Here is a 19,675-nt window from a genome sequence, read left to right as displayed (position 1 = left end):
CTAACCCAAATACAAGTTATTAATGTGGAGTGATTGCAAATGTTTACAGCAGTTTCTATGTTGCAGAGATCGTGGAAAGAAAAAAGGTGACAGTCACTTCTGGTCATGTTCACTCTCACTGTGTCTTTTGTGTTAGTTCCTCATTTTACATCTTTTTTGAACACTTCCTTAAAAACCTCACATCCAAAGAGCTGACTGCTCGACAAACATCATGAAATAATGTAAGTTATCACATTTTCACTATGATACGAATATCAAGGTTTTATGAAAATATGACGTGATTTTCTGTAGTTCTTTGATTCACAGATATTTAGATGAATTGTCATATTTTTGACGTTTGTAGAAATATGAATCCAAAGAAAATTAAAAACTTTATGAGACTATTAAGACATGAATTCACGGTCTTTAGTAGAATTTTTCAGAAATCAGAAACATAAATTATGTTTAATTGTTGAAGAATATTTTTAATAAATTGTATAACTGCTTTAGACTTACACCTTCCTCTTTCTTCTCTTTCATCATTTAATGTTTAAACTTTGTGAAATCAACACTGTATGTATATACTCTAATCTTTGTAAGGCTGAACATTTATGTATCTATATTTTTCAAAGTGACAATAACTAGCAGTAGTAATTTGGACCTTACATGACATCTTAACAGCTTTTCCTTGGTTAACAAATAATCATGTAAACTGTTTCCTGTGTAAACTTCAGACTCCCTTAAACTTCACTCTCTTGCAACAAAGATGGGTGGAACTCTGACTTTTCTTCTCGTTTGTTCTCTGCTGCAGGGTGAGTGAAAGAAACTTGACATGTGCATTACATAAAGATGATTAAAGTTGATAATAATAATAATACACTATTGTTAATTTAAATCATTTACTTAAATTATCTGACATCACTATTCAAGATGAATGTGCAGTAAAGTACCAAGGCTTTTTATTGATGAGATATTTAACAGTAAAAGTGTTTTGTATTAGCATCTGAATTCAATACTGAGTCGTTGTAACACGATAAATATGAAGGAAGAGATAAAACTGTTTGGGTTTTTGTTGTTATTGTTGTTGTTTTTTATCGTGTTGTGTTTCAGGTGCGCTGTGCGGAACGTTCAACGTCAATATACCACAGAAGATAAATGTTTTGAGAGGATCCTGTGTGAACATCCCCTGCTCCTTCGATGTAGACAACACGCATGATAAGAACTTAGATAATTCATGTAAAGCATATTGGAGTGATTCATCTTCATTTACCAGTGAAAATGCAAAACTAAAGCCAACTAAAGAAATGACAGGAGACTTAACAAAGAAAGACTGCACCACAACTTTCAATAATGCAAGTTATCTTCAAAGTGCTAAATACTATTTCAGACTGCAGTGTAATAATCCACTGAAATTCACTTTTACACAGGCTGGTGTAGATATTTCACTCATAGGTAAGATTTTTTTTTTCATCCATTTACTGACAATTCATGAACAAATTACACTTGTGGAACTGCTTTGAGCTTGCTCTGAATTCACTGGATTTTACTCAGCATATAAAAACTGAAACTGCTGCTCATTGACTGACCAGAATGTCTTCCCAACAGATGATCCTCCCTCACCGACTCTGACTCCATCCACACTGGAGGTGGAGGAGGGAGCCTCTGTGAGTCTGACGTGCTCTGCTCCAGCTCCATGTTGGTCTCATCCTCCAGCTCTGACATGGAGCCCTAAACTGGGTCAGAGTCAGGAGACACTGCAGGAGAATCAGGACAAAACTAAAGTCAGGACCTCTGTTATGAATTTCACTGCTTCTCACCTCCATCATGGAAATAAAATCTCCTGCACTGCTGTCTACCAGAAACAAGATGGTATCCCTGATGTCACTGCTGAAACAAGTTTAACTCCTGATATTTCATGTGAGTTTATTTTTTCTCTTCTAAACTGAAATTACAATAATATACTTTCTTGACTTGGTTTAAATTAGACATAAAATGGTCAGTCAATTACAGTGATGTTATGAGTATGCCATAACAACGTCTTTGGGTTTTATAAAATATAATGAAGACTTTAAAAGTTTGAATTTAATTTCATACTTTAATTTCATACATGCAGACTGTACACTGATGTGTGATCGTCTTAACGATGTACGTTTTTCTTTTGTTAGCTTTGTATTTTACTTTAGGATGTCTTCAAAACTAACAACACAAAACCACGTTTAGTGAGTCATGTTCCACAGTGGTTTTTTATTTAAACAGCAGCTTTTCATTTACATCCTATTATAACATTATAGTGTTTCTAATTTAACACATGAGCTTGTCGGAACTTTCAGATTCACTCTGAAGCTCGAACAAGAAAGTAGAATTGCAGTTTTATTTTAGACATTTGGCTTTGTGGTCTGTAATAAGTTCTATTAATAGTTCAGCTAAAGCGCAAAATGACCTTTGATGTTTGATTTACGTAATATTACATTTAACACATTATCATAATACTCATTTTTAGATTCACCCAAAGATGTACAAATTTCCATCAGTCCTTCTGCTCCAATATTAGAAAACCAAAAAGTGACTCTGACGTGCAGCAGTAATGCCAACCCAGCAGTAGAAAACTACACCTGGTACAGAGCTGATGGAGACCAGGAGACTTTTATTGGGACTGGAAGCTCTTTTAATGTTACTGTTTCAAAAGTCAAAAGTACATTTTTCTGCAAGGCTACAAATGAACTTGGATTTAAACGATCAAGCAACCTACAAATAAATGTTCAATGTATGTATTAATTTAATTAATTTTCCATATTTACTCTTTACATATCCCAACTAGAATTCTATTAATGGGATTGAAGGATGTACAATACATGAATTATTGTAATGAAACTAAAGCATTAACTGATCTTTGGGGTGGAGTTAAATAATGAGACTGACAATAATCACATTACAAGTAGTTAATTTAATTTAAGTATTGGTTATTAAAATTAGGGATTTCTGACAGCCACATTATTAGGCACATAGTAAGAAGAACTAAAAAAAATTCAAACTTTCTTCAGATAGCTCTAAATCTTTCATCAATAAATCAGTTAAAGTTAAAGACAGAAGAAAAGGTGATTTCATTTGACATGAACAGAGTCTTCAGAAAGAAAAGCCAAGAAAAACAACTTGTCATTTTTACTCTTCAGTTTCTGCTTAAGATGAAACCTTTATATTGGTGTGGTTTGCTCTCTGCTAATATTTAAAGATACAATTTTGTGTTATGCATTCAAGAGTATTTAATATTATTTAAAAAAAAACATTTGAAGCACTACTGTATTACAAATATTTACACTTATTCTGTAAATAAAACTGTCCTAACATTTCAGTCTGCATGTTTCTGTGCTCATTGTTTCAGATTCACCTAAAAACGTTACTGTTTCAGTCAGTCCTTCTGGTCCAGTACCAGAGAACCGCAACGTGACTCTAACCTGCAGCAGTAATGCCAACCCAGCAGTAGAAAACTACACCTGGTACAGTGCAGATGGAAACCAGGATACTTTTATTGGGACAGGAATGGATTTATCTATTAAAGTCTCCAAAGACAGATGGATATTGTTTTGCAAAGCTGGAAATGAGATTGGAGTTGGACGTTCCAGCAGCATTCAAATTGAAGTTCAATGTAAATATCACATTTTACATCTCTTTAACATTTTCTCTATCCACATCTAATTTGCATGTACATTTGTATAATATTACGATTCAACAACAAAAAAGAAAAGAGAAAGAGGCAGACTAATTCAATGACAAAAATGACCTTTGTTTAGCCAGAGCAGGAGACAATATAAACAGAGTACAATGCCAAGAATCCAGCAAATGAGGAAAAACGGGTATATCTTAAAAACTGGCACAAGCACATCTGGACCAGACAGGACCAGACTGCAGCAAAGGAGAAAGCATTATATGCACAAAGGGTAATCAGTTAATGAAACACAGGAGGGTCACAAGAGGCTCCCACAAAAAGTCAAGACAATTAATGAAGAAGAGACAAGTAAACTTAAGAGCACTACACAATTACAAAAAAAAAGTTAGGAACCATATAAAATACAAAAAGGGAAAATCAGACACAAAACTGAAGAAAGGAAATACAGAGAAGGAAAACAGAGAAATACTGAGCGAAATAAAAAAACTCTAATACAAATAGAAACTGCAACTAAGAGAACTAAATACATGAAGATGAAGATGTGATAAAGTAACTACTAGCCAAACAGATGATGTTAACCATATATAAGAATTTAAAGTCCATAAACTCAAAACTGTGTGTGTGAAACCAAAGACCATAGCAGATCTGATACCAACAAGCAGCAATGTCACTCTGACATTCTGCAGTAATGCCAGCTGAGCAGTAAGAAAGTATTTGTGATGCAGCGCTAAAGATAACTGTGAAAACTGATGGGGAACAAACACATTTTATGAATCAAAGATTTAAAGTTAACAGTCTGTTTAGCTCAAGTCTGAAAATTATGTCAAAGTCAGTAAAATTTAAAGCATCCTATGTTCAAAAAGGATTTCGCTTCATATTGATAACTATGATCAGTGCTTGTTTTTGGTAATTTCTGTAAAATGTATTCAACATGATTGTGACCAACTGCTCTCTCTCTCTTCAATGATAGACCCTCCACAGATCCTGTTCTCGTCACACTGCACCTCAACAGAAAGTCAGCTCAACTGTTCCTGTGAGACTCTGGGAAACCCGTCCCCCAATATACAGTGGTATTTGAATGGACTAACTGTCAATCACTCTAAATGCGAAATATTCAATGAGACTCTGAACAGGACAATTCTGAGGAGCTTCTTCACTCTGAATCAGCCTCATAAGAAGAATCATCTCACCTTGATTTGTCGCACCGTCAACTCTCTGGGCTCGGCCAGTCAACAATTTTGTGTCAGCAGCCAACAAGTTTCCACAGAACATCAACGTATGTCTTTTGTACACTTGTAAATATTATTGCTTAAGTTGTATGTGTACTAAAGTGGAGACCAAGGATGTTTAAAACCTTAGCCAGTGATACAGTGTACTCTACAGAGCCCACTAACAGATAATGTTAGGACTACATCTGTGCTCCTCTGGGATTCACTTGCAATCAATTTCTTTGCAAGAAGTTTTAGATACCCTCTAATCCATATAAAGAATGAATCGGTTACTTCAGTCCAGTTATAATAGACACACTAGGAGTTTCATAAAATGTATGTTGTGAGTTCAAACAAACCTTATTTTTTAAAGACAACACGATTAATATACAGGTCTTTTTCTTTTTCTTTTTTTAAATTCAGTTCTGTATCCAGCGATAATATCCACTCTTGGAGTGCTACTGTTAGCACTGTTACTATGTGTGTTTTTTATCAGGTAAGTAAACAACATGAGACTTTTTCAGAAAACCTTCACACTTTACTGTAACAGTAAACTCTATTTGTCCTGATTCTATTTGACTAAATGCTGATAAGTACTTTGTTTATTTGGGTCTTCGTTTGTTAAAAAAACACTTTTGCAGCTGATTTAATACTCAACATTGGTAACACTATTGATTAAATGTAATATCAATCAAATCTGTTCATCGACAGTCCATTTGACATGCTACTGGTGGTTAATATTTGCATGTATTCATTTTCAAGACGTCTGTTTACATTGTCTGTTAACATTCAGTAATGCATGTACAACTGCATTATTGCTTGCTAGCAGACAATTAATCTATTCATGCTGTGAACTAAAATGTAAATAGTGGCAAAACTACGATGTATGAATTGTATGCATATATGCTTGATATTCTACTTCATTTTTTAGGGCTCAGAAGAGTCCCTGTAAAAATAAAGGTCACTTAACAGACGAAAACAACACAGTTGCAACAAGTCAGCCTCTAACTGAAGAAGGAAATGAGGTGCTTAAAGTTCCTTTTAACAGTGTTGACCAATGCTGATACTTTTGTAACTATACAGCAAGAAGTAGATTATCTTTACCACTGATATTTTCTATGTAATTGTAGGAACCAAACACAGCAGAAGAGTGCATTTATGCAAACGCTGATGGGCTGAGAGGGGCAGAAAATTTTCACCCTGCAAACATCGCTGGACCAAGCGGCACTAACTTTCCAAACTCTGGGCCAAACCATGCAGAAGGAGGACGCAAAAAATCAGACAAGAAAGAGGACGAGTGCGAACTGATTTACTCTGATGTGAACTGGAAAATGAAAAGCAAGAAAAAGAAGGGTGAAAAGTCTTTGGACATGAATCCATCTGCCAGATCTTATTTGGAAGAGGAGAAGTGCATGGTGAGGGGAGTTAACAGAAAGTCTGTGAGCAATGCAGTAGAAATGGGAGGCCTGTATGCTCAAGTGGAGCCTAGAAATATGAGGAAGGAAGTGGGGTGTGAATATGCGCAAGTCAAATTTAAAGAACAAAGCGCTATGCAAAAATAGATAAATAGTGCTGTGAAAAAATATTTACCCCATATTTCCTGATGTCTTGCTTTGTGCAAAATTAAACTAATCTTAATATTTGGAAAAAATAACTCAAGTAAATTCAAAATTCACTTTAGAAAAAAAAAGTCCAAATCTATTAAAAAATTTTGATTATCTGAAACATTTTAATGTGACAAATATGGAAGGAAATAAGAAATCAGACAAATACTTTTCATAACATATTGCAACCTTTTGCATTGTTGAGCTTGCTACAAAACAAATAAATAGCTGGTCTGTTCTCTGGGTGTGTCCTTGACACATGTAGTCACTATGTAGCCATTGAGCAATACAATTACAATCCCTTCATTCAGGCTTCTCTGGCACAGTATCTCAGACACTGCCTGATATTTTCTTAAACTTGGTAGCTACCAGGTGGCTACAACTGGTCCAAGGAGACCTGTTAGAGAAGCTAGGAGAAGCTCTGGACATGATTCAGCACACAAATGGCCTGAGGATAAAAACTCCTCTTGAGCCTCTCTGTTTTTGTTCGGAACCTTCTGCCTGATTTCAGAAGCTGGAAGAGTTTGTTGCTGGGATGGGAATGGGTCCTTCAAAATCTGAGTTATTCTAGTCCAGCATCTCCTGATGTAAATGTCCTGTAGGGAAGGGAGAGCAGTCCTGCAGCAGTGTTCTGCCGTACGGATACTCTCTGAAGTGCTTTTTTAGCCTTGACACAGCTGTTTCTATACCAGGATGTGATGTTCTGTGTGAGGATGCTCTTCTCACACAGAACCTGTGTGAGGATTTTCTATACAGTGCCTGTATAGAAAATCCTGAGGATCACTGGAGAGACCCTGAACTTCCTCAGTTGTCGTATGTGGTACAGGTGCTGCCTAGCCTTTTGGTCTGGACCTGAATGTGGGCAGACCATGCCAGGTCTGAGGAGATGTGGACACTAAGGTACTTGAAGAACTGCACCCTCTCCACTAGAGCTCCATTAATGATAATGGGCTTGTGGTCTCTGTGCTGACTCCTTCTGAAGTCCACCACCAGCTCCTTGGTCTTGCCGACGTTCAGCTTGAGGTGGTTGTTCTAGCACCACGATGCCAGATTCTTCATTTTCATCCATCGTTGTTGGAGATGGTGCCCAACACCACTGTGTCGTCAGCAAACTTCACAATGGTATTGGCCACACAGTCTGAAGTGTAGAGGGAGTAGAGCAGTTGCGAGAGGACACATCCCTGTGGCGCTCCTGTGCTGATGGTGAGGCTGTAGGAGATGCACCTACCCACCCTCACCACCTGAGTTCTGCCATTGAGGAAGTCCAACACCCATGCACACAGACGGCTGTTGAGTCCCAGATCCCTCAGCTTTGTGAACAATCTACCGGGCAATATTGTGTTGAACGCTGAGCTGTAATAAAAAAAAAAGCATTCACACATAGTTAGCCTGTTTCTTGTCCACGTGGCTAAGGGTGGTGTGCAGGATGTCTGCGATGGCGTTCTCCGTGGATCTGTTGAGTCGGTAAGCAAACTGGAGCGGACCTGTGGTGTCTGGGATTGAAGAGGAGATGGTTTTCTTCAACAGCCTCTCGAACACCTTCATAACCATCGAGGTCAGTGCAACTGGCCGGTAGTCATTCAGATGATGGTAGCAGACGGCCGGTGATGCCGTCTGGTCCCGCCGCTTTCCTTGTGCTCACTCTCCTCAGCGCTGTTCGGATGTCGTGCTCTGCGATGCTGATCGCCGGTCCCTCTCTGATGACGTCACTGTCCTCAGTTGTCAGGCAGTTGTTAGAATTAGCCGCCTGGCTAACCTCGAAACGGGCGTAGAACTGGTACAGCTCATTGGAGAATTGTGCGTAGTACGTGCCAAATGCTCCATGTGTCGCCCCGGCTGAAGTGAGACTCCACTCGCTCCCGATATCGGCATTTGGCATCCCTCACCGCGCATCGCACGCCGTATGAGGCCGCTTTCATCACAACATCACAACATACATCTGAATCTTATTGTTTAGCTGTTTTGTTTGTTTGTTTTATTAACATGCAATTGCAGGAAAAGTGTTGTTAACTGTTCTGATAATTAGTTGTTGTATTGTGTACCCAGTCACAAACTATGTCTATATAGAGGTGATATTAATATATTTATAGTATCATGATATGCAGTCACAGTCAGTTGTGCTTAATTTAATTTTCTATCTTGTTGTGGGCTATAAATATAATGAATGATACTTAAACATAAATACAAGTGATTCTGTTTTTTGTTTTGTTTTTTCAATATATTATTTTGTCAAACATTTTTTGGAAGTTAAGCACCAGTGTTGGACAAGTTACTTGAAAAAAGTAATCAGTAAGTAATTGCTGATTACTTTCCCCAAAAGGTAATCCCGTTATTTTACTGATTACTTATTTTCAAAAGTAATGAATTACTTAGTTACTTAGTTACTTTTTTTAAACATGATTTACAACCTGAATAGGTAATAAAGTGATAGATCTTTCAGCCCAATTCTACTTTTTCTGCATAATCCATTGGTGCTTTCGAGTTCACTCATGGATTTGCTCTTTCATATTCATAGAACGCATTCACTTGCTATTACACACTAGACATGGGGAGGATTGACTGGTAGATATCGAATAAATTTTGGTTTTTGTACCTTTGTCCTCTAAGCTGTATGACATCATTTCACTGAGTAAATGTTCTGGGTGCATTGCATTGGCTGATAATAATCTTTGTTCATCACCTGATCTAACCTGATTTTAAGTCCCTACATTCCTCCTTATTGCATTAAAAAGTGTAGCAAACTAGAAATTTAGTGAAACAAAGACAGCCATTCTTTCAATCTTTCAGTGTTTCTCATGTTCAGACTGACTGCCTTAGTCAGCCTCAAACAGGAAACAGTTTCCTGTTTGAGGCTGAATAGCAGAGAAAGTGGCAGAGCATCTAAGCTTGTCTTTTCTCAAGTCACTTTAGATTTCTCAAGTCATCTAAAGTGACTTGAGAAAAGAAACAGACTGGGACATCACAAACACAGTGAAGCAGCATCTATCTAGCCAGGTACGGTTCTTGTAAGATTTAAAGATTGAACTTCCTTTCTGAAGATCTAAAGCTGTATTACAAATGTAAAGCTAAGTTTTGTGCTTTGTTCAACCTGGAAGAACTTGAGGATTCTAGTGTAGAAAAATCAACTGTAGTGCTATACACTTCCTCAGTAACTGATTTTGTGTCACAGTGTATCATGACCTGTATTATAAATACAATGTTACAGCTGCTGTGTTTCAAAGATGACTTATCGGATGCTGTAAAGTGACTGCTGTCTTCATGGCGGCCGCTCATCTGCTGAGTTTGATGACTGGTAATAAAGACCCACTTTTGTCTTCAGTTCTGTTGCTGATAATGCTTTTAAACAGTTAATGCAATGTAAAAACACAGACAACAAGTGTCAATTTGGAATGACTAAGAGAGGGAGGGAGAAAACAGGAGAGAGAAAACATGGGGAAAAAAGATAAAAGCTGCATGGGTTTCACAAAAAATACAATAACATATAAAAATTCAGGCAATGTTCATTTCATACTATTGGCATTATTGTATTATTTTCCTGTAGCAATACATTTGGTTACTTTGACAATGTGAAAAAGTCATAATCGTGTAACCTCATCAAATTAATCTTTAGTAATTTTGCAGTAAAGGTAGGATATGTTCCTTAGAATTTGAAGACAGAAAGCAGAATACAGGAAGACAGAACATCCACTCATTTCATTTTTAATGAGTTGACAGCAATATTAGGTTGATTTCTGAGAAGTCACTGGTGGTTTTTTGTTATTTATATATGGTTGATGTCTCTTAGTGGTTAGCCAGCTTTCATAATAGCATCTCTCTGTGCATCAGCGTTTCCATTTGTGGGTCATCACCAAAGATATTATTACAAAATTTTTGTGGTTTAGTGATGTTTCTGACCTTCCCTTCTGCTCTCCTCTTCCTCTCACCCTTTTGAGGTACCTCAAAAGAGTGAAATGGTAAAAATAGTAAAATTTAAATTTTAGTGATCTAATCATGATTTTGTCAGTAATAGAAAGTTAAACATTCCTATCAGGAACTTTGTATGCACACATTCATCAGCATGGTTAAAACTGATTTAGATTTTTAAAAAGTTAACCATCAATTTCACGGGCACTTCTCGACAGAAACAAAGGCTAAAGATACATTTTATTTATTTATTTATAATACTAAGTGCAATAATCCTTTCTGTCATCGTTGTATTTTTACTCAGTTGTATATAGTATTTGTATTCTATTTTTATCTTATTGTATATTTATTTTATTTTATTCTACTGTATATAGTATTTTATTCTATTCTGTACAGTTGTGTACTGTATTTATTCTTATTGTATTCTAATTTTTGCCTCATAACTTTTGCACTGTCCACTTCCTGCTGTGACAAAACAAATTTCCCACGTGTGGGACTAATAAAGGTTATCTTATCTTATCTTATCTTATCTTATCTTATCTTTTATTTATTTGCTACTTCTGATTCTGTCACATTTTATTCTTAAAATATACCATGGTTCACAGATGATGCATCTCTTCTCTGTACAGGAAGTTTGCAAGTTCAATGCCACAAACTTGCTCATGTTATAATTCTCAACAGTGTATCTTTAGTTCACAGTGATATTAAATGCTAATCTAAATAGAGGTTAATTCCTGTTAAAAAAAACTTTTTTCTTTTCCACTGTCACCAAGTCCTTGCTCAAATGGAGTAATTTGATTGTTGTGGTTTTCCCTGTATTATCGTAGGGTAATACCTTACAATATGAAGTACCATGTGGCAACTTTTATTGTGATTTGGTGCTATATAAATAATATTCAACTGAACTGAATTAGTTATTAACTTGTAAAAAGCAACATAATAAAAATAGGCTATTCATCCTAGAAAATATATCAATATTTGTCATCTTAATAGGGGTGTGGGAAAGGAATATTATATTTTGAATTGTATCAATACAAGGACACCAAATATCAATATTTTTATTTAATCAATTAAAATAATCTGGGAAGAATTAGAACAAGAAGTTTCAGCTCACACACCACCATCCAGAAATAACTTTAGACAAGCGAGCGTATGTTAAATCAGCTCAACCGAAATAAGTGCCCAACACTGGACACACATAATTTGACAAAGCTACTTCATATTTAAGAGCAAGTCAGTTGCTCAGTCATATGAGTAAAAGTAAAATAGCAACCTCCTAGCATCAGTCAAAAACACCAGTCCCTGTCTGGTAAATTGACCTTTTTCAGCAACTGACTGCAACTTGTGGTGACTAAACCCATTTGTAGGCATTTTGTGGTCATGAGTGTGCACGATACGATAGATTGACAGCATGTAGCCATCAGTCTCAATGAGTCTTTGAGACTTTACTCAACTGGCTGCCTGCTGGTTGTGGTCCGGTTATATCCCTATAGAAGGTGGCTGAACACAAATGTAATAGTTAAACATGAATATCTGTTAAATGGGAATTTCAGTCTAGACAGTAACGTGTGATTTTCAGTGACTTATTACTGTTAACTGTTGTATCATCAGAAGATGATTGCTTTAGATTGCATGTAATTGCCCATTTGACCCCATTCAGTCAGAGTGTCACGGTCGATAGCAGGGACTCAAGCGCAGAGCAGGTTGACGTTTCCAAACACATTTTATTTACAACACCAGTACAGAATATATACAGTGAGGGGGGGAAATCCAGGGTTCCAAAGGTCCAAGGGGAAGGTCTCTCACACTTGTACTCGTCTCCACGTCCAAACTCACACACATTCACACAGCAGGAAGGTCACAGGTCCAGGGTGGAAAGCTATCACACAGGAGAGGGAAATTATTCAAAAGTCACAAAATACTCAAGCATGGATTCACGGGAGCTGAGAGGATCACTAACGTGTCTCGCACAATCATCCAGCGATGAGGAGGTCTGCGTCCTGGCCTTAAGTAGTGGACAGGTAATGACAACTAAACGTGAATGGGTGTGTGGGCCAAGGGGGGTAGCCCACAGTGAGCTCCGCCCAGGCAGAGCGGTGAAGGAGATAGAAACAGAGAGAGACAGAGAACACAAAACACATGCAGCCTTGCGGGGCCGGCTGGGTAGACACGGGGACCATAACACAGAGACTGATAGCAAACTGACTCCAGGTGTTAGTGACAGCATTGGTATGCTTGGCAATCTCATTTTGCATTAAAAAAAATATGGTGAAAAAGCTATCTTATTGGATAGAATAGATAGTGACAAGGTTTAACTATGAGGAAAATTTAAAAGGTGATAAATGTATATGAAAAATAAGTCACAGATATACAAATAAGTTTGTCACCTGTTTCTCTCTTCCTCTCTCTCTCCTCTTCTCTCTTGCCGGGGCGGAACTCACTGTGGGTTCACGCCCTCGGCCCAGGCCCTCGGGAGATGAGACACCTGGGTCTCATTAAGATGATCAGCATCTAAGCCAGGAGGTGACTGCTGTTCGTTGCTGGATCGTTGTCTACCACAAATTAGTGAAGCCAAGCTACAGCAAGTCAAGTTAAGTGTGTTTCCTTTGTGCGTTGTATTTAAACCTGTCTCCCTGTCCACAGAGGTCCCTGGATTTCCCCCCCGTGTGATTCCCGAGTGGCAAGTGTTGCAGTGAGAACCTGTGATCGTGTGTGTGGATGATTTGAAGAATGCGTGCTTTTCCCCTGGACTTCCCTGGAGCCCCTTCTCCCTCACGCAGCTGTACATAGCACTCCCCCGCCCCGCTTCTTGTATATACACCTGGTGAATTGTAAATAAATCTTTCTTCTGTGCATCTGAACCCGGAGTCCTGCGCTTGAGTCCTCCTCCAAACCGTAACAATGTTATTGCAGTAGTCAGCATATTGCAAAATGGTAAAAATCCCGATAATATTGTACAGAGCATACAGCCTCTACTCAGCCTTTTTATTGTCTTTTTTCAAAACTGTTTGCTAAACAAGCCCTATTGACAACAACCTACTCAATACATCAGCCTAGAATGAATTTAAAGGTTATTTAAAGAAAAATATTGTTTATTTGTCCCATAAATAATAATAAGTTTCTAATTTAACACATGACCTTGTGGAAGCTTCAAATTCACTCTAACACTTGAACAAGAAAGAATTGCAGAAAAAGTTTTACTTTTGACATTTGGCGTTGTGGTCTGTAATATGATGATCTATTAATAGTTCAGTTAAAGTGCAAAAGGAGCTGTGATGTGTGATTTACAGAATATTACATTTAGCAAATTATCATAATACTCATTTTTAGAATCACCCAAAGATGTGCAAATTTGAGTCAGTCCCTCTGGTCCAATATCAGAAAACCAAAAAGTGACTCTGACATGCAGCAGTAATGCCCACCAAGCAGTCGAAAACCACCTCTGGTACAGAGGGTACAAACACAGTTGGATTTAAAGCATCCATCAACCTCCAAATAGACATCAGGTGTATGTATTAATTTTACAAAATTACTATTTATGTACCCTGACTAGTAGTACCCAACTAGAATTTCACTAATAGAATTGAATGGTAGAAAAATATGTGTTTTTGTATTCAAAATATTAGAGACCAAGAAAAATACCTTGTGCTTTTTACTTCTCAGTTTTTACTTGCTAGCTTTACTATGCTAGCGGAGGAGATTATCCCCACTGCGAGAGTCACCACATTCCCCAACCAGAAACCGTGGATGGACAGATCGATCCGCACTGCAGTAAACGCCAGGACCGCCTCCTACAACGCGGGTCTCGCCACTGGCGATATGAGCGCCTACAAAGCGGCCTCATACGGCGTACGGCACGCGGTGAGAGATGCCAAACGCCAGTACCGGGAACGTGTGGAGTCCCGCTTCCACCAGGGCGACACACGGAGTATGTGGCACGGACTACGCACCATTACGGACTACAAAGCCAGGGACACTGCGCCGATCAACGCCGACTCTGCATTCACCAACGAGCTGAATCGGTTCTACGCCCATTTCGAGGTTAGCCAGGCGGCTAATGCTATCTACCGCCTGACTACCGAGGACAGTGACGTCATCGGCGAGAGACCGGTGACCAGCATCGCGGAGCATGACGTCCGAGCGGCACTCAGGAGAAGTGAACACAAGGAAAGCGGCGGGGCCAGACGGCATCACCGGCCGTCTGCTGCGCTGCTGTGCTGACCAGCTAGCAGGTGTGTTCACTTACATCTTCAACGAGTCCCTGGCGAAGTCTGTGGTCCCCACATGCTTCAAAAGATCCACCATCATCCCTGTGCCCAAGAACAGCAAACCCTCATCCCTGAACGATTACCGGCCAGTTGCACTGACCTCGGTAGTAATGAAGGTGTTTGAGAGGCTGCTGAAGAACATCATCTCCTCCTCCATCCCAGACACCACAGATCCGCTGCAGTTCGCCTACAGATCCAACAGATCCACAGAGGATGCCATCGCCCACGTCCTACACACCACTCTCAGCCACGTGGACAAGAAACAGGGTAACTATGTGCGAATGCTGTTTGTTGATTACAGTTCAGCGTTTAACACAATAGTGCCCTGCAGACTGTTCACAAAGCTGAGGGATCTGGGACTTAACAGCCGTCTGTGTGCATGGGTGTTGGACTTCCTCACTGGCAGAACTCAGGTGGTGAGGGTGGGCAGGTGCTTCTCCAACAGCATCACCATCAACACAGGAGCACCTCAGGGATGTGTCCTCTTGCCACTGCTCTATTCCCTCTACACTTCAGACTGTGTGGCCACCCATGGCTCCAACACCATTGTGAAGCTTGCTGACGACACAGTGGTGTTGGGTGCCATCTCCAACAACGATGAGGCGGCCTACATGGATGAAGTGAAGAATCTGGCATCGTGGTGCCAGGACAACCACCTCCAGCTGAACGTCAGCAAGACCAAGGAGCTGGTGGTGGACTTCAGAAGGGGTCAGCACAGAGACTACAAGCCCATTATCATCAATGGAGCTCCAGTGGAGAGGGTGCAGTCCTTCAAGTATCTTGGTGTCCACATCTCCTCAGACCTGACATGGGCTGCCCACATTCAGGTCCAGACCAAAAAGGCTAGGCAGCGCCTGTATCACCTAAGACAACTGAGGAAGTTCAGGGTCTCTCCAAAGATCCTCAGGATTTTCTATACAGGCGCTGTGGAGAGCATCCTCACACAGAACATGACATCGTGGTTCGGGAACAGCTGTGTGAAGGACCAAAAGTCACAAAATACTCAAGCATGGATTCACGGGAGCTGAGAGGATCACTAACGTGTCTCGCAAAAAGCTCTCAATGCTCTCAAAGCTCACAATGTACATTTCAATTCCTTTAATTTTAAATATGTTTATATTGTCTATCCTGTAAAATAGTCAGATGTCTATTCATATTAATGTACAGAATTCACCTGCTTGCTGCTACTACTGCACATTCACCCAGTGTATATACTATATGTGTGTGTGTGTGTGTGTATATATATATATATATATATATATATATATATGTTCTTCCTCTACACCCCCCCCCCCCCCCCCCCCCATTTTTGCACATGTCGAGGAGCGTGTCAGGCTACATTTCACTGTGTGTTATACTTGTATAACTATGCATGTGACAAATAAAGAACCTTGAACCTTGAACTTAAGACAAAACTAAACTTGTTGTTTGTCTCGACCCAAGCTTAGTAAGACCCAAGTAGGATTTCATATTATTTGTTCAAGAGGAAGTAATTACACAAAGTAAACTAAATAATAATTATAATACCAGCAATTTTCAGGTGTAAGATGTCCAAATAATACAACCTCAGATATTCATGCTTTTTCAATAATAAAACTGTCTTGCATTTCATTGTGCATGTTTTGGGGCTCATTTTACAGATTCACCTAAAAACGTCACAGTTTCAGTCAGTCCCTGTTAGGATGCCTGGGTCGTCGACCCAGGGTTTTTGAGTTTATGATATTATTTATACTTTCTAGTTTTTGGTTTCTTTGAGTTCTGTCTTATGGCTTATGTCTCTGTCTTCTTTAGTTGCTCTGTCTCCCCTATCACCTGCATCCCCTTGTCTAGTTCGCGTCTATGTGTATCCTAAGTTCCTATATCCCTGTGTTCAGTCAATGTTTGTGTCTGCCCTGTTCCCACGTCTCTGTTCCCTTTGTTATAGTGCCTGCCCGTGAGTCTGTGTTATGTTTCCTGTTTTACTTTGAAAGTCCATGTCTGATGTTAATGTGTCTGGTTTTGCTTCCCCTTGTCTCGTTAGGCCTGATTTGCCCCAGCTGTGTTTTCCTCCTGTTACCCATTCCCTGATTGCTCCGTCTGTGTATTTAAGCCCTGTGTTTCTTAGTGTCTGTGTCGTGATCTACTGTTTTCTTAGCTGTGTGTTCTGTCATTTCTCTAGTTTAAGTTTGTTTTGAGTTTTTTCAGTTATGTTATATTTTGAGTATCATTAAAGCCATTTTGAGTTCACGTCTGTCTCCGGAGTCTGCACCTTGGGTCCTATTCCTGTCTGCACACAGCCACACCTAACAGTCCCTCTGGTCCAGTACCAGAGAACAGCAATGTGACTCTGACCTGCAGCAGTAATGCCAACCCAGCAGTAGAAAACTACACCTGGTACAGACCTGATGGAGACCAGGAGACTTTTATTGGGACTGGAAGCTCTTTTAATGTTACTGTTTCAAAAGTCAAAAGTACATTTTTCTGCAAGGCTACAAATGCACTTGGATGTGAACGATTAAGCAACCTACAAATAGATGTTGAATATATGTATTGATTTTCCATATTTACTCTTTACATATCACAACTAGAATTCCATTAATAGGATTGAAGGATGTACAATACATGAATTACTGCAATGAAACTAAAGCAGTAACTGCTCTTTGGGGTAGAGTTAAATAATGAGACTGACAATAATCATATTACAAGTAGTTAATTTAAGTATTGGTTATTAAAATTAGGGATTTCTGACAGGCACAATATTAGGCACATAGTAAGAAGAACTAAAAAAAATTAACTTTCATCAAATTGCTCTAGAACTTGCATCAATAAATTAGTTAAAGATTTAAAGTTAAAGACAGAAGAAAAAATATTTTATTGGACATGAACAAAGTGTTCAGAAAGATACAAGCCAAGAAAAACAACTTGTCACTTTTTACTCTTCAGTTTCTGCTCAAGATTTAACCTTTATATTGGTGTGGTTTGCTCTCTGCTTTTACTTAGAGGTACAATATTGTGTTTTGCATTCAAGAGTATTTAATATTATTTTTTTAAATATCTTTCAGGGCACTACTGTATTACAGATATTTACACTTATTCTGTAAATAAAAAATGTCCTAACATTTAAGTGTGCATGTTCCTATGCTCATTTTTTCAGATTCACCTAAAAACATCACAGTTTCAATCAGACCCTGGTACAGTGCGGATGGAAACCAGGAGACTTTTATTGGGACAGGAATGAGTTTATCTATTAGAGTCTCCAAAGACAGGCGAATATTGTTTTGCAAAGCTGGAAATGAGATTGGAGTTGGACGTTCCAGCAGCATTCAAATTGAACTTCAGTGTAAATATCACATTTTACATCTCTTTAACATGTTCTCTATCCACATCTAATTTGCATATACATTTGTATAATATTACAATTCAACAACAAAAAAGAAAAGAGAAAGAGGCAGACTAATTCAATGACAAAAATGACCTTTGTTTAGCCAGAGTAGGAGACAATATAAACAGAGTACAATGCCAAGAATCCAGCAAATGAGGAAAAACGGGTAATCTTAAAAACTGGCACAAGCACATCTGGACCAGACAGGACCAGACTGCAGCAAAGGAGAAAGCACTATATGCACAAAGGGTAATCAGTTAATGAAACACAGGAGGGTCACAAGATGCTCCCACAAAGATTCAAGACAGTTAATGAAGAAGAGACAAGTAAACTTAAGAGCACTACACAATTACTAAGATAAAGTTAGGAACCATAAAATACAAAAAGGGAAAATCAGACACAAAACTAAAGGAAGGAAATACAGAGAAGGAAAACAGAAATACTGAGCGAAATAAAAAACTCTAATACAAATAGAAACTGTAACTAAGAGAACTAAATACATGAAGATGAAGACGTGATAAAGTAACTACTAGCCAAACAGATAATGTTAACAATATATAAGAATTTAAAGTCCATAAACTCAAAACTGTGTGTGTGAAACCAAAGACCATAGCAGATCTGATACCAACAAGCAGCAATGTCACTCTGACATTCTGCAGTAATGCTGAGCAGTAAGAAAGTATTTGTGATGCAGCGCTAAAGATAACTGTGAAAACTGATGGGGAACAAACACATTTTATGAATCAAAGATATAAAGTTAATGTTTAGATGTTTGAAACCTTAGCCAGTGATACAGTGTACTCTACAGAGCCCACTAACAGATAATGTTAGGATTACATCTGTGCTCCTCTGGGATTCACTTGCAATCAATTTCTTTGCAAGAAGTTTTAGATACCCTCTAATCCATATGAAGAAGGAATCTGTCACTGCAGTCCAGTTATAATAGACACACTAGGAGTTTCATAAAATGTATGTTGTGAGTTCAAACAAACCTTATTTTTTAAAGGCTACACAATTAATATACAGGTCTTTTTCTTTTTCTTTTTTTAAATTCAGTTCTGTATCCAGCAATAATATCCACTCTTGCACTGTTACTACATGTGTTTTTTATCAGGTAAGTAAACAACATGAGACTTTTTCAGAAAACCTTCAGACTTTACTGTAACAGTAAACTCTATTTGTCCTGATTCTATTTGACTAAATGCTGATAATTTCTTACTATTTTATTTTTTAGGGTTCAGAAGAGTCCCTGTAAAAATAAAGGTCACTTAACAGATGAAAACAACGCAGATGCAATGAGTCAGCCTCTAACTGAAGAAGGAAATGAGGCACCTTAAGTTCCTGTTGACCAATGCTGATACTTTTGTAACTATACAGCAAGAAGTAGATTATCTTTACCACTGATATTTTCTATGTAATTGTAGGGACCAAACACAACAGAAGAGTGCATTTATGCAAACGCTGATGGACTGAGAGGGGCAGAAAATCTTTAACCTGCAAACATCGCTGGACCAAGCAGCACTAACTTTCCAATCTCTGGGCCAAACCATGCAGAAGGAGGATGCAAAAAATCAGACAAGGGGACGAGTGCGAACTGATTTACTCTAATGTGAACTGGAAGATAAAGAGCCAGAAAAAGAAGGGTGAAAAGTCTTTGGACATGAATCCATCTGGCAGATCTTATTTGA

The 19,675-nt window shown here is 38.5% G+C and overlaps 1 protein-coding gene and 1 long non-coding RNA gene across 3 annotated transcripts; one reads left to right on the top strand and one right to left on the bottom strand.

The window, feature by feature from the left end:
- The first annotated feature begins 721 nt into the window (after positions 1-721).
- On the top strand, positions 722-7,510 carry LOC146699034 (myelin-associated glycoprotein-like). Of its 2 annotated transcripts, XM_085471981.1 has the most exons (9): positions 722-791; positions 1,090-1,431; positions 1,585-1,896; positions 2,480-2,743; positions 3,359-3,622; positions 4,614-4,919; positions 5,275-5,347; positions 5,783-5,876; positions 5,982-7,510. In XM_085471981.1, exons 1-9 carry the CDS (start codon positions 746-748, stop codon positions 6,411-6,413), a joined length of 2,133 nt encoding a protein of 710 aa, XP_085328107.1. In that variant the 5' UTR covers positions 722-745; the 3' UTR covers positions 6,414-7,510. The 2 variants fall into 2 exon arrangements, with proteins under 2 accessions (XP_085328107.1, XP_085328106.1); XM_085471980.1 differs by lacking the exon at positions 2,480-2,743.
- Positions 7,511-12,062: 4,552 nt separating this feature from the next.
- On the bottom strand, positions 12,063-14,564 carry LOC146699033 (uncharacterized). Its single transcript, XR_014922756.1, has 2 exons — positions 12,319-14,564; positions 12,063-12,237 (listed from the first exon to the last, which is right to left on the bottom strand). It is a non-coding gene; the product is annotated as an uncharacterized LOC146699033 (long non-coding RNA).
- Between the last annotated feature and the right edge of the window lie 5,111 nt (positions 14,565-19,675).

This window comes from Copadichromis virginalis, linkage group LG11, assembly GCF_057382275.1.
Source record: "Copadichromis virginalis isolate Kocher_CV1m ecotype Utaka linkage group LG11, C_Virginalis_male_GT1.1, whole genome shotgun sequence".
In the NCBI taxonomy this organism is placed as follows: Eukaryota; Metazoa; Chordata; class Actinopteri; order Cichliformes; family Cichlidae; genus Copadichromis; species Copadichromis virginalis.
Note: the sequence above shows the minus strand (reverse complement) of the source record. Positions and strands in the feature narration are given on the sequence as shown.

Coding starts and splice junctions, on each gene's coding strand:
- LOC146699034 (XM_085471981.1), top strand. CDS start 746: ATGGGTGGAACTCTGACTTTTCTTCTCGTTTGTTCTCTGCTGCAGG. Junction 792..1,089: donor CGTTTGTTCTCTGCTGCAGG/GTGAGTGAAAGA, acceptor GTTGTGTTTCAG/GTGCGCTGTGCGGAACGTTC. Junction 5,877..5,981: donor TAACTGAAGAAGGAAATGAG/GTGCTTAAAGTT, acceptor ATGTAATTGTAG/GAACCAAACACAGCAGAAGA.